At 33.5% G+C, this 16,226-nt stretch overlaps 1 protein-coding gene across 1 annotated transcript; it reads right to left on the bottom strand.

Moving 5' to 3' along the window:
* Positions 1-6,244: 6,244 nt before the first annotated feature.
* On the bottom strand, positions 6,245-11,304 carry LOC108364163 (uncharacterized). The gene is made up of 2 exons (XM_017617752.1): positions 11,301-11,304; positions 6,245-8,145 (listed from the first exon to the last, which is right to left on the bottom strand). The coding sequence occupies exon 2, from the start codon at positions 8,138-8,140 to the stop codon at positions 6,245-6,247; it is 1,896 nt and encodes a 631-aa protein (XP_017473241.1). The 5' UTR covers positions 8,141-8,145; positions 11,301-11,304.
* Between the last annotated feature and the right edge of the window lie 4,922 nt (positions 11,305-16,226).

Below are 16,226 nucleotides of genomic sequence, written 5' to 3'. Positions count from 1 at the left end.
ACACCACATTGAAAGTTTCTGGATCCACAACATTGAACGTTTCTGGAACACAACATTGCAAGTTGATAAAAGCGTTGTAAAAATAGACAAAACTTGCTTCAATTTTGCGTCCCAGTTTATATTTGGGAGAACGTAGTGGGAATTTTCTTCATAAAATTTTTGTTATGAATGTCTTGAATTTAAGTGTGAAGTTTTATTCGCTACACTTAGAAAATAAAAGAGCACGAACTTCGATGTGGAGCAAAACTCTCTGGGAAGACAATACATGGTGCAAACATACTTTTTAAATTTTATAAAATAAAACTGCAGTAGTTCTCATCTTATGTGGATAATTCTTGTGACAAATACATAGTTTCGTGCTTATATTTTTGTATATATATTTTTAGCAGCACCACATCTTTATCAGAAAATTCCGAAAATCCAAAAACTGGTACTGTTACAAGTTGCAGGCATCATTTTAACTCGACCTCTTTCCTGTTCCACGGATAATGGTACATCTTTCAGAGGTTTAAAGATTTTTTGCGTCAGCAATTTGTTTTCAACCTACGTACCCTACCTAAGAAACAAAAATTTTTGTGCTTGTGAATCTGGTGGCATGATTTTAGTTAAATGTCATAAACTTGTTAAAAGTGAAGTGATCGGCAACAACAACGAATGTCAATAAATTAAACTACCTTCTGCTTTCACAGCTTTACGTGGTCATTTCTCAAAATATTGCCCCCCGACTAAGCAAAAGTGCCATACTTTCAGCTAAACAAAAAGCAACGTACTGAAAATGATCCAATATTTATAAGGCAAAATTGTTTAATAGAAAAGAAAACGCTATACGTTTGTAATTTTTCTCTGTTTTTAACCGACTTCCAAAAAAGGAGGAGGTTATCAGTTCGTCGGAATATTTTTTTTTTTTTTATTTTTTATGTATGTTACCGCATAACTTTTAACCACGTCAACCGATTTCGATAATTCTTTTTGCATCGGTAGGTGGTCCCATACTAATCTGGTTGAGATCCGATCAGTGGATCATGAGATATATATATATATATATATATTTTTTATATGAGAGTTGAAGTCGGTTTTTTTTTTTGCTAAAAATTACTTGTTATATTTAAGTAATGCAAACATGACTTCTGATGTAAAGCTTAGCTACGTATAACGACAGTTTCCTTTGTTAAACAAAAATAAAGTGGTGTACAGCTTAGCTACGTATAAATAATCTTTATTAACCAAAAAAAATTCAATGGATTTACTAGTCTTTCTAATTGTAGTTTATGTATTTAAAAAAATTTAATTCTGGTTGAAACATTTTAGTCGTTTTTTTGTCCAATCTAGCCGATCGCCCTGAAAAGTTCTGGCAACACTGGTAAGATGCAAATTAAATTTTTTTTTTTTAGTTTTTGTCTTGATTATTCACTTCACGGATGCTTTTTCAGTACGAACGCGGTCATTTTAATATGCGCGTAATTGAATTGAATATTTACCAATATACAGTACTTTCGTTGACGTTTATAGTAAGATCAATTACGTTTCTATTTGATTTTAATATTTTTACCCGTCAGTGTACGAAGCCAATGTAAAGTCAAATCCAAAAGCATTTTGGAGTTTCATTAAATCTAAAAAGACTTGCTCTAGCATTCCATCTGCTATATTTTTTAATGGTAAAAATGCAAATTCTGCTAATGAAGCGGCTAACCTCTTCGCCGATTTTTTTAAATCGAATTTTATTTCTCCGACTGATAGTGATTTTGAATTTAAGGGGAACGTGGAGTCGTCCGTTGACTTTGGCTCTATCTCTTTATCCTTGGATGATATTGCCAAAGGTATCGCTAAACTTAAGATCTCTTCACAAACAGATGCCGATGGTCTTTCGGTGGTTCTGTTTAAAAAATGCGTTTCGCTTTCCTATCCTCTCAAGTTCATCTTTAATAAATCATTATCTACAGGCAATTTTATTGATGATTGGAAGGTGGCGTATGTTACACCCATTTTTAAAAGTGGAAACAAAAATGATGTTAGTAATTACAGACCTATCTCCAAGCTGTCGACTACCTCTAAGCTGTTTGAATATATAGTTAAAGATAAGATGTTTTTTGCGGTTAAGAGCTTAATTTGTCCTAACCAGCATGGCTTAATCCCTGGTAGATNACCTATCTCCAAGCTGTCGACTACCTCTAAGCTGTTTGAATGCATTGTTAAAGATAAGATGTTTTTTGCGGTTAAGAGCTTAATTTGTCCTAACCAGCATGGCTTCATCCCTGGTAGATCTACTGTTTCAAACTTGGCTGTTTTCTCAGAAGACTGCGTATCAGCTTTCCAGAAAGGTTTTCAGGTCGATGTTGTTTATACGGACTTCTCCAAGCCCTTTGATAGAGTTTCGCATGCAATACTAATTAAGAAGTTAGCGTACCTGGGCTTTCATTCCATATTCCTCCTTTGGCTAAAGTCCTATCTCTCGAATCGAAGGTGTGTGGTTGTAGTTGACAATGCAAAGTCGTATTCATTTATTGCGTCATCGGGTGTCCCCCAAGGTAGTATTTTGGGTCCTCTGCTATTTGTCTTGTTTATCAATGGCATACAAAGCTGTTTTTCATACGCTAGTTTTTTACTTTATGCTGACGACCTTAAAATCTATTCGATAGTAAGAAACTCATTCGACTCACAAATGCTCCAAGCTGAGCTAGAAAAAGTTCTCTCTTGGTGTACTAAAAATCAGTTGTGTTTAAACTTAGCGAAATGCTATCACATTACTTTCGCTAAGTGTTTTGCTCCTATGCAGACCTACTTTATCTCCAGTTGTCGTCTGAGATCGGTTAATGAAACTTGGGAGTGATATTCGATGTAAAATTTACTTTTACTAATCATATTAATTATATAATTTCGAAATCTTATGCTATGTTAGCATTTGTAACAACAGTACGGAATTTACTAGTCCTTATACTCGTAAGTTGCTCTACACANCTAATTTGTAATTTGGTTTCTCTTGTAACGTTGTTAGCATTGAATAAGATATCGATTATGATATTGCTCTCAAATCTTTTATCTTTAATGTTTTTCCATTACAGTTTGTGTATTTTTTAAGATTATTATTTTTTGTTAAATCTCTGTATTAGTCTGTAAGACATTTTGTTTTTGTTGACTAATTTTTTACTTGAAATAAAGAAATAAATAAACACGAAAGCGGGTTCATATCGTCGCTGGAATAATGAAATAGTGCAACATGAAAATTATAGTTTTCAGAAAAACGAATTAAAAGTTTTTATAAACCATTACAAACCATATATGTAAATACAATTTGGTTTTTCGGGAATAAATTAGTGAGCCAAAGAGATATTTAAGAAAACTAAAGATTTTTCTATTAGATTAAAGGATTGTCTATCCAATAAATCAGTTGTGGCAGTCCCTAATCATGAAATATTTTCTCAAATTACATTCTGCTCAAGAAAATTTAGTGGATCTTTTCACCCGAGTTAATACTAGATTTCGGGAAAATAGATTTTGCTTTATAATTGAGAAAAATATCTACTTGACAAGCAGAGTAAAGATGCTAAAAAGCTGTTAAAGGACATAAAGGGCAAAGCTCTTTTAAGCTTTCTATATATTTTGTATTGACGCGAGCAGAGTAAATGCTCTCTGCCCGTCGCTGATCTATATTTTTTCTGAAATATTTTTTCAACATATATCGTGAATAACATACTAAAATAGTATGTACTGAAGTACACAAAGCACAAAATAAATGTTTAAAAAAGTGGAAAATTTGTGAAATTTTTCAAAAATGTTATTATATTTTATAATTCTAAGAATTTTCAATATTTTATACAAAAGTACCATGAACAAAAGATTTTACGTCAATTTGTGATGTTTCACATTTTTACATTTTAGGATGGATTTTAGGATAAATAAAATTCTCAAAATTTTGGAAAATATAAAAATTTCTAAAATCTCAATAATTTTGTACATTTCAAAATATTCTCATTTTACCAAAATTTCGAGAATCTCCCGGATTTCGATAGTTTTTGAAAATTTGGAAATTATCCTAAAAATAAGAAATCTCAAGAAATTTAATAATTTCCTAAAATTCAAAATTTGGAATTTTTGTTATTTTCTAAACCTGCGAGAATATTCAAACTTGCTGTGACTTTCAACCATGTAAAATAGTACAAATTCGAAAACACAACACAAAAAGTATAAATTTAAAATAAAGTAATTTGAAAATTCAGTGAATTCGAAGAACTGATAGGTGTTTATGTATAATTATATGTGTTATAATTATGCGCGCAGACACGGTCAATAATTGTGAAATTTTGTAAGTGCTCACGATGTTGCAGAAAAATCGCACTCACGTATGTTCACAGGGCGGCTTAATTCTTTTTTTATACAAAAATGTATAATATTGTTTTAAAACTGGTACTCGTTCCCCAATTTCCCAAAAAGTATGTGTGAACGAGGAAATATACCTCGAAGCAGCCTTTAAGCAGATTCGGGGCGCTGAGTTTTATAATGCAACGAAGACAAATGGAGTCTAAGATGCCTTCAAGCAAAAAATACAGGACAAGTTCCTTGTTTTTTGTAATTTTTTTGCCCTGATAAATACTTGGTGTGGCAAGCCATCTGCCAGTGTCGCACGAGCGCAAAAAATCATGACCACGGGCTCCATAAATCAAGAAATTTTTATGAAGGAGTGTTGGCAATATCATTTGCTGTTGTTCGTAAAGCAACATCTGTCCCGATTTAGCATTGTGCCATTGCCCCTTTGACATGAACTGGTATGTCTGTCACGGGGTTTATATTGTTCAAAAGGACCACAACTTACCAAACTGTTCAGAATTGCGACCCGTTGAAAATTATTGAAAAAAAAATAGATACAAACGAAAGAAGACATCAAAAATTATCAGAATTTCAAAATTAGTTGCCAGAGAGAAGCAGATACCGTCACAATAACGGATGTCCATATCCTAATGAGAGGGCTCAAATGTAAATTGCGCCATTTTGTTTATAATGAAGATAATTGAAATAGGTTTTTTGTTTAATATAGTAAGTTTAATGAAGAAGATGATAAAGCAGAAAGCTCTTTTATTAAGTTGTGTAATAAGTTGTTATAATGATTTTCGACTGACCAAAATTTTTCGTGTCCATTCTTTATACAACTTTTTCATGGCCAGTAGGAATAAATTCTCCAAAGGGCTAAAAAAAGTGCTAGGGGCAATTTTAAATTTATGTGGCCAAAAAAAGTATGTGGTAGCTAAATCTAGCCACCAAAGGCCTAAAACGGCAATACTGCTTGATACGCCACCTTACTCCAAACCTCAACAAACAGAAGCATATCCGGCTTGGGCCATCAAAAACACTTCCTTCGCCAACAGGACAATGTTACTCTGTAAAGAAAAAAACATCCAAAGAAGTGTACAATCATTATTTGCATCCGAGCGAGACAAACTTCTAAACCAGGTTGGGATCTACACTTTACAGATGGATCGAGAACTTCTTTCTCGACTTCTTTCGTTGCGACAAAAAAAAGTCGAATTAATCAAACATGGCTTGCTACACACCATATGCTCAGTATTCACAGCGGAACTAGCTGCCATATGTATATGAAGCCGTCAAATATACTAAACAGAATAGGGGGAGGTACGTCATATGCACAGACAGCAGATCCTGCATTGATGCAATTGAGTCACCAGCTAATACACTAAAAGAGATTGTCGCCATTCGTAACCCGCTTCAAACTTATCCAAATAAACTGAAGTTTATGTGGATTCCAGGACACATGGGAGTCAGATGTAACGTGTATCAAAACTGTCGATTAATTCCGAGGCCTCTCAAACTGATAATTTTGTGTAGAACACCTCAAAATAAGCCGAAAAAATTTTATAAAAATTATCGATAACTCGTTTAGTTATCGAGATATCTGAAGTTGAAGTTTAAAAAAATCGAAAAATTTTTACCGTTTTACAAACAATTAAGTAAGAATTATCGATAACTCGATTTGTTATCGAGATATCTCATTTTGAAGTTTTAAACAAATCGATAACTTTTTTGCGTTTTACTAGACCAGATAATTTTGTTTTTTCAAACTTCTAAAATGAAGTTATCGATAAATCGCCTAGTTAGCGAGATATCGATGATACAGGTTTTTCTGTATAATACCCTAAAATATGCAGAAAAAATTAAATATTGCGATAATTCGACTATTTATTATATTAAATAAAAACAAAAACATTTCATTATAAATTTCAGTACAAACAATATATTATGCATCATCATTACTATCATCGTCACCATCTTCCTCGTCGGAATCATTGCCATGAGCACTATTATTGTCTCTGGCATAAGCTTTTGGCAAATTTAAGGATGGAGATTGTAACATATCCACAGCTACTTTTGGTAGGCTGTGTAATTTTTTTTCAGGCAATTTTCTCCTGCTTGATATTATTGGATCAGAAGTAATCAGCATCATGTTAAAAACGTCTTGATTCGACTTTTCTCGATCCATTTTTCTGGAATTACTCTCTCTATATTTTTTGAAATTTTTGTTGCTAGCTTCCTGCGCTTCTTCCGATAATTGGCCAATCGGTAACAATGCGTATGCTATTATTTCAGGTCCGTGAATAAAAAATTTATGCAATGTTGGAGGCATATAGTACCACGGATAATGTTCTACAAATATTCTAGCCGTTTCATGTGCATATTCCCGAAACTTATGTACATTTACGTCATGACCACACGAAACAACAATCAGTATATTATGCATTCGGACTATTAAATTAACGTTGATTTTCGTAATCTCCGCTGATAGTTCCGCATTCTGAAAAAAACGCCTGGCCGTATTTCCGTCATTGGAGCTACCGAATCCGGGTTTTGGACAATCAACAATTAAACCAGTCCTCTCTTTAAATTGCTTTTGAATTTCTGCTTTAGTTTTTTCCACAATTTGCTTTTCGGAGTCTGATCTAGCTTGCCATTTTTTGATTGGCAGTTTATATGACAGATGAAGAAGGCACTCAAAAAATCGTATCCATCCATGCAAAATTGATAACCCAAATTGTAAATTATCAGTGTTAATTTCCTTTTTTATAGTTTTATCGATTTGGTTGAAATCTTTGCTGGTGGAGCCGCATAAGTAACACTTTTGTGTAGATGTAGTTTCAGTGAGAGCGTTACAAACTTTACCGTCTATCATCGATAATATTAAGCTATGTCTTACTACTACAACTTTCTCACCAAGTTCCACAGTTGAATTATTTAGATGTTTAATTTCTTCGCTGACTCTATCATGCTCTAGCTTTGACGTAATTGCTGTTTCTTTGATGAACTCAATTTTCAATGGTCTGCAGAATCTGGTAGAAGAAGGGCGAGGATTCTGCCATATAATTTTTTCCCCGCATTCCAACCTTAATGGCACAATTGATGTTATTAACACAGAGGAATCTGTAGCTTCTGTGCCATGAAATGCTTGTTTATATGAGCTATGGCCAGAACTCCCATCGAAGCCCCATTTTGTATATAAACATAATTCAGACAGTTCTTTTTTGTTTAAAGAATCAATCACACTGTTTTGCAGCAGTACTAGGCGTTCAACAGTGTGATTAAGAAGCGCCTGTAAATCAAGTTCGACTGAGGATTCACATACTCTCATACTATCGCTTTTTGGATAACATTGTTTTTTTGCTAACTGGACAGCAGTGTACGAGGGAAACCTTTCTGGAGCAGCCTGTTTCACAATATTATATTGATGCCGCGATAGTCCAGCTTCAACCAAAACAGCTAATGCTTCTTCACTACTCAGTTTGTTGGACACCACCGACTTAAGTAAACTTTTTCTGTATTTATCCGCTCTCGTTGGTGAGCAAGAAGCTACATCATGTACTAACTTAGACGCCCCAATATTACCAGATTCCCTTAACTTCACTTGAGTTGCAAAAGCTAGCATTGATAACGATGTGTTGTCTCTCAAATCCTTGGTTTTTTTGTACTTTGTTTTTGGGCCGGATTCTTCGAAAGCAATCTCTTTGCGACCTCGTTTTAGCTGTTTAGTAAAAAAAGAAATAGAAGAGTCTAACCAATTCCGATGGGTTTTAAAGAAACGTTCTTCTTTTCTATGACATCTTGTCCATCGCGTTTTAAATTCGGAGATGAAACGATTCATTGAGGCTTTAAAAACAGGAATATCTTCATCTGATGGTCCAGTAAGCTTATTTATTTCTTCCTTTAAATAGTTGAACTTATCTTCAAAATGCTGGAATCCTGAGTTTTGCATTAAGTTGTATAGATGTTGACGAGTGAACATACGTGTGCATGAACTTATCCCTAACAAAATAGATAAAACATTTGTTAACTTTTGAAGTGGAAATAATTTTCCATTTAGCTTTTCACAATTAAATTGACATTCACAATTAAATTGACATTCACAATTAAATTGACATTCACTGGCACAAAACTAACATTGTCTATCGAAAAAAATAAAGTAATAAACCATCACAACAGCGCTACAGCGTCAAAAAAAAAAAAAAAATTTTAAGTTTGCCTCCGGTGGGATTCGAACATGAGACCTCCGGATTACTAGGCCAGCACGCTACCTTCGTAACCACGACAGGTTGCGATAAAGTTAGATTAAACTGTATTTTAAGTGATTTCATATCTAACGCTTTACGATCTTTACAAATCAGTAATACAACAACGACACAAAACAAATAATAAATATCAATAAGAAAACAAAACAGAAACACAAAACGCCAGCAACACAAAACATGCAAGGAAATTGATCATTTTTGTCCACTGACATTATGAACAAAAAGTTGAATTAATCAAAAGAGCCACAAAAGCGCACCTCAATTTTTTGCAGAAACATCGTATACAATCCGCAAAATTAAAAAAAAAAAATCATAGCGCGATCTGGTCCGATAATTAACTATATGTCCAACTATATACCACAAATATTCACATTTTGGGGACTTTGAACAAAAAAAATTATTTAAAATATTAAATCACTTTTTTTGCTGCAATACTTATATCTGAAAAATAGTTCAATACCTGAAGTTGAAGGCTCCATACTCAGATTTAGATTTCACTTGAAAATTTTTTAACGAAAAAACACTTTGATTAACTTGAAATATCAATTTTACAGCGGGCGCAAGCGAATAGAGAATGAAAAACACAATGCAGCTGCACTATACAACTTAGCGCCGTTATTTTTTCGGTTAGTGATGCAGAATTATGTCTAGTTTCTATGGTTATTAAGTATTCGAGTGTTATTTCAAAATAAATTTTTTAATTAATCTACACTTTTGATACCCAATACCCCAGTGTGCGCCGCTGCTAAGAACGTAGCAAATAGTCCATCCAACTATCATTGCCATCTAACGAAAGAATACATAATATCTGAGATATCACGACGACGTTACTCCACTCTTCTAGGTGATTGGAAATCCCACTCCCACCACTACGCAACCGTTAACCCAACAAGGACTAAACCCATATTTCCTTCTGTTTTGCCTTTAAAAATATTGAAACCTTTCATTCGTTTACGTCTTCGTCACACCATACCTACACACTAGGGTTATGATTTTTTTACACTTTTTTTAAGTTTTGATTTGCCTGTGCTTGCATTTAATGAACTTTTGTCCATATATTACTTTTTTGGCGATATTTTTGTTGGTTCGTGAAAATACCTCCCACGCACACTATCTGTTGCATGGCAAAGCCCCATACCTAGTATAAAAATTCGACCGAAATTCCTTTTTACCTACCAAGTTTAGATTTAAAAACGATGTGTATCAGCACTAAAATCCACGAATCTATTTTACTTTAATAAAACCATAAAACATTTGAGAAGAAAAACATGTTTGAATATTAATTTTCTCCACTTAGAAACTGATAATAAATTCCGCTATGCGCGGGAGTTTTTTCTATAATTTATCAAAATTGTTGTTATTTTTTGGAAATTCATACAAAAGTTCATCGTTTGCCACCACAGGAATTTAAATCTAAAAAATCATAACCCTACTACACACTCTCATCCTTTGAATCGTTCACCACCAAACAAATTTCCCTACTGCGACGGATTAATATTACTGGAGCACATACTATCATCTTGCCAAAAAATACCAGTTCCCATCAGCACCGCTTTTGAATGCTTTAATCATCTCAATCTGCTCAAAGAGCCCTCGTCAAATATCCGAAGAACTATATACATATAACTTCCTTAAATCAAATGACTTGCTAAGATGGACGTTCAACCTACATAATACTTGTATTGTAATTTCATCTTAAACTTAGTAACTTTGTAGTTTAGCATAATGTAACTAATCAGACAGCTGATGGCCTTTGTTACTAGCGTTTAAAACTTATATTAATAACTTGTTATTATTTAAGTTAAGTAAAAAAATAAATAAATAATAAAAATATAAGCACGTCAGAAGGCGAAGAAAATGCCAAAGCATTACAAACGATTTTTCTATCGACTTAGAAGACAATTTTTCAGAATAATGTCTCAACTTTCGTGCCCAGTGCAGTATACAAAATTAGGATCGGAAGAGTGCTATCAGTTTGGTGGAATATCTAAGAGAAGGTCTTCAAACCATCTACGTAAATGTGGACATCGCACTTCGTATATGTGTGTGTACTAGGGTGGTCCAAAAACAGTAAAGTAGGAATTGTAATGCTCTCACCCCCTAGGATTGTTCTATATCAATGTACCCCTATTTTTTTATTTTTTCTATGTATTTTTATAAGAGAAAAAATAACTTTTCGTAGAAATGGTATAGAATTTTTGAAAGTCAATAGTTTTCGATCGGAAAACTCTGGTTCTCCTCAGGAGACTTTCAATAATAATACCCAATTGTTTATTTAACCATTTTTTAATACTAAAGATTTTTTATTGGCCGCCCTATTGCATTTTTCGGGGTTTTTGTGGGTTTTTGGCGGACCTATAAATTAAAGTTGCGATGGAAAAATGAGTAATTAAACAATTTGGTATTATTATTGGGAGTCTCCTGTAGATAAAAATAGTTTTCTGATCAAAAAATATTGATTTTTAAGAATTCTATATTATTTCTACGAAATGTTGTTTTTTTCCCCTTATAAAATACATGGAAAATTTTGGGCGCTTTGAGCGACCTCTAAATATTTTTTGATTCCAAAATAAAAAAAATAAGGATATATTTTTTCGGTATAGAACAATCCTAGGGGGTAAGAGCATAAAAATTCCGACATGCCAATATTTTAAATGATTCATTAAAATTAAACAAAAAGAATAAATGGACAAGTATGTAATCACACACTGTGATTGTTCACAAAAACAGCAAAACAATTTAAAACATTTTGAATATTAAAAAAATCGCCAAGCGCTTTTTGAATTTTTATTGAAATTACTAAAAAATAGAACAAACTATAGTTTTTATTAAAATAACTAAAAAAAATTGTAGATTTTTGAAGTGGATGATGAGTATTTTTTACGTCAGTTGCAACCCTGGTTAGTAGTAAGCAATACAGGGATTGGTGTTATTTTATCGATAATATAGTTCGAAAAAAGTCTGCAAAAGATAAATTTTATTTGCGGTACCCTAATTATGGGGGTGGCTGGTACTATAGGGCCCAGGGCAAATAAGACTGCAAATCCGCCGCTGCATATGTATGTAAGTAGATATGTGTTTTCAGCTCCTACTTGCACAAAACTTTTCAGTTCAAAACTTTCATTTCAACTGCTTAGACTTTTCCGACCGGGTGTCGCTGTGAAACCTTTGTACAGTAGCAATACACAAATATGTACATACATCAGTGTTGTCACTATTGGTCTTTTCCTACCAAATTAGGTCGCTTCTTTTTCATTTGGTAGGTTGGTCGGCAAAGTAAGATTTTGGTCGGATAGTTGAATTAAGTTTTTAAATTCGTTGTTATCTATATCTATACTAATTATATAAAGAGAAGTCCCTTTTTTTTGTAACAGGTAATCTCGCGAACGGCTGGTCCGATTTTCATGAAATTCTGTATACAAATAGCTTTCGGTAACCACCATGTTTTAGGCTAAAAAAATTTTACTTTTTTCGAGTAGGTGGACCAGGGACCGGTCTATTCGAAAAAATCTTATTATAGTCCGATTTTCTTAAAATCTATTACATAAGTAGCTTGTTAGCATATATTAGCATATATGACCCATTTTTTCCGGGAAGTGGTCCTGGAAAAATCGAATTTACGGTCCGATTTGCTTAAAATTCGGTGCGCAGGTAGCTTTTTAGTATGTATTAGCATATGTGATACATTTTTTCCGAGAAGTGGACCAGGGACCGATCTATTCCAAAAAATCGTATTTATGGTCCGATTTGCTTAAAATTCGGTACGTAAGTAGTTTTTTTAGCATATATTAGGATATATGGTCAATTTTTTCCGAGAAGTGGACAAGGGACTGATCTATTTGAAAAAATCGTATTTACGGTCCGATTTGCTTAAAATTCGGTACGTAGGTAGCTTTTTAGCATATATGATCCATTTTGTCCGAGAAGTGGACCAGGGACCGATCTGTTCGAAGAAATCGTATTTATGGTCCGATTTGCTTAAAATTCGGTACGTAGGTAGCTTTTTGCCTGGATAAGCTTATAGATTCCTGTTTTCCAATTTTCATGCAATTTCGAATATAAATAGCTTTAAGTAACGACCATATCAAGGGGCGAATTCGTCACTAGGCAAGATTTTTTTGCGCCAATCAGAAACAACGGATACTGTCAAAATATAATTATAATATATAATATATCTCAACTAATATATATTTAGAAAGCCGTTTGTTAGTTTTCGCAAGGCTCGAGAGCGGCTGAACCGATTTTTTTGAAACTGCCACCTGCCGCACGTGTCCCAAGGATGGTTTTAGGCTGAAAAAAATCTATATGTAAAGGGGGCGTGGCACTTCCCATACAAACCGAATTTCTCATGCTACATATCTCTGAAAGTGTGCATGGTAGAGTTTTGGAAATTGGTATGGAGATATACGAAATCAATCGCATACCCTTGGAGAAAAATTTTAGCTATCTCATACAAACCGATTTTTTCATTCTGCTTATCTCTGGAAATTTTTTGGTAGAGTTCTAGAGTTTTGTGTGGAGATGTACCAAATAAATCGCATACCTTTGGAGAATAATTGGAACTATTGGAAAAAGGGCGTGGAATCTCATGTTCATGGTAGAGTTCTGAAACTTGGTATTGAGATATACGAAATCAATCGCATACTCATGAAGAAAGAGGGCAGCTGTTGGAAAGGGGGGCGTGGAACCTCCCATATAAATCGAATTTTTATACTGCATATCTCTGAAAGTATTCATGGTACAGTACCGGAACTTCGTATGGAGATATGTATATAGTTGAAATCAAGCCCATACTCATGGAGAAAATTTGGGCTATTTGAAAAGGGGTGTGAGGCCTACAAAGGTACCGACCTTTAGCTATCTTTGAATGCATTTTTTTATTCTTCTGTAGGTGTGTTTGTGAGTGAAATCCTTCTAAATGGTTGCACGGATTTTAACGAAACTTTTTGTGTATTTGAGTGGGTCTCTGGATGGTTTAGTTTCACAATTTAATCCGACAGTTGGCGCTGTAGTTGAGTTATTACTAAAAATCTTATTTATGATCCGATTTGGCTAATGTTTTAAATATGTATGCAATACTATTGCAAAAACGTGCCAAGTGGTGCTGAAGTCGAGAAGTGAGAAAAGGGGCCGTGAAGGTCAGATTAAATCGACCTGTTGCACCATTGAGTATATCGAACGCTCCTGCGTTGCAATTGGCCCAATGGATGTGATTTTCCAATATTATTATGCGTTCAAACTTTTAAGGTATTTCGTCTGAAATAAGTATATGTATATTGCATTTCTGTAGAACAATGATTCGCACCCATTTTGAAATTGCCACCTACTATACTGTAAAGCTTCTAGGACATTCACTATAGAACCGGGTCATTGTTGCCGCCAGGGAGTGAAGAGGAAAAAATTTATTTCGCTTTGCGAATAACCGTGCTATGAAATGCCGCACAACTGGAGAATTTCAAGAACGGATATAACACTTTCCTTAGGTTATTTAAAGCGGCAAATGACCACCAAACCTTAATCTTAGCAGACAAATGTGCCAATGAAAATCGTAAACGTGAATTGTTGGTGAAAATGTTGGACCAAAAAGTTTCCATAAAATATATAAAAACTTTGAGCGGGACGAAGATCGCCGGGTCCGCTAGTAAAAATATACATTTTGCATATAAATATTTTTCAATTGTACCTTACAAACATTTGCCAATCCTGCATTACACTGACACTGTGCCGCAACATATATAGTTTCTGTTCCCACAAAGAGGATACATGAACTGAAGGAATTTCAGGACTACTGTTCGGTAAAACTCAACAAAATCTTGAGCATATCTCAAACACGATGGCTATCACAAGGAATCTTTGTGTTAAGAATAGTTGAGCAATGGGATAGTTTGAAACTTTATTTTATTTCCTGCTTTTACGAAGTAAACGGTCTGTGATCTGCAGACCCGGCAGAAGGAATGTGCTGCAAATCCAAATGCTTTTTTTATTTCTATCGTATATTTTCCCTATAATTCACAATCTTAACAAAAAGCTGAAAGCTCTCGTTTGCTATACTTATATGTATGCAACTATCAAAGCACATTATCTTTTAATTTTGAGTAATTATTAAAAAAGATGCGATCAGTAACATATTAATGTTGATTTTAAAAATGAAAATAATCATGTTAAAATATCTGTAATTTTTGTTGGAACGAAAGCTGAGATGTTTGTGAAAAGTCATGTCAATTGTTCTGGAATCCTTGAAGTTAAAACCAATATATTAAAGTTTTACATAGAGTTTTTGACAAAATAAATTTAAGATTTGATTTTAAGCGTGAAGATATAAAACTTGTACAAATAGTGGCACCAGCAGATTTACCAATTTTACCTCCTTTGTTAAAGTTTCCCCATCTCATAGATTGGGATCCTGATATAATATCCACGCAGTGGAATTTACTGAAGCTAAGTGAGCTTGATATTTCCAGCGATCTGGCTATTGATATATTTTGGAAAAAAGTTTATTAAAAATGGAATATTTATGCTTCTCGTCAATTTAATTTCTAATATAATTTCATTACCACATAGCTCTGCGGCTGCAGAACGCAAATTTTCAAAGCTTTCTTTGATAAAAACTAAATAACTAACTAACTTTGATAAATAACTAAGAAATAAACTTGAGATTGACAGTATCAATAGCATAACGTTATGCAAGGAACTTCAAAAATTACCCACACTATGTGTGGTCAGCTGCTAAAGATTTGCATGTGTAATTAATGGATTTAAATTTACTTTTAAGAAATTTATCTTATTGGTACATAACATGTACATACGTATATAATTCATACAACCAAGAAATGTTAAATGATCTCATCTCTGTGCCTAAGACTGTATCTGCATTTATTTATTTCTTGTTTGTTATAAAATGTACAAATTGCATATATAAATGTATGTAAATGTTTTGCATTCGGAACATTTACGGCTCTATTCTGTATCAGTGACAAATTTTTGTGCATTGAAGTGAGAGGAGATATAAAAATGAGTACGGATTGGAAGACTAGAAATAAATTACTATATGCACACATATATGTATTTTTTTACATCGTCATGAGTATTTATATTTTGTAACACAAACGTCATACTAACAAAATTCTTATATGTATGTATGCATCAATTCATCGAAATATTTTGTTTACCCTTGTGTTTGATAAATGTTACACTCTCAATTTTTATTTCCCTTGAATTTTTTTTAATTACATATGGGAGTACCTTATCGGTTAAAAGGGGAGTCCGTAATTAACTTTTCGATATTTATCATAAAAATGTATCATATGTACATGTACTACGCTTATGCTTTTGTCATATCAATGGAGTTTATACAGGCGTTCTTAAATACGTTACTTGAAATGCATGAATTTTGTTTGAAAATAATAACAGTTCTTTTGTTTTATGTTAAGAAAGCAATTTTTGTTTATATTGATCATAACAAAACTTAATTATAGTGGTTAGGGGTACATACTACCTCTCCGTAGGTTCGATCCCTGGTCCGGGAAACATGTAAATTAGAAAACGTTGTATCTATCTCGGCAGGCAATGGCAAACCTCCGAGTGTATTTCTGCCATGAAAAGGTGTAGAGCTACAATATGATTAGATATTATTATTATCCGACTTCAAATAAGGGAGGAGTT

The sequence above is a fragment of the Rhagoletis zephyria genome, unplaced genomic scaffold (genome assembly GCF_001687245.7).
Source record: "Rhagoletis zephyria isolate East Lansing unplaced genomic scaffold, Rhagoletis_zephyria_1.1 Rzeph_scaffold_01481, whole genome shotgun sequence".
Lineage (NCBI taxonomy): Eukaryota > Metazoa > Arthropoda > Insecta > Diptera > Tephritidae > Rhagoletis > Rhagoletis zephyria.
The sequence above is the reverse complement of the archived record's forward strand: the minus strand, read 5'-3'. Positions and strand labels throughout refer to the sequence as shown.

Excerpts from the sequence above, each read along its gene's own strand:
- LOC108364163 (XM_017617752.1), bottom strand. The coding sequence starts at position 8,140 with ATGAATCGTTTCATCTCCGAATTTAAAACGCGATGGACAAGATGTCAT.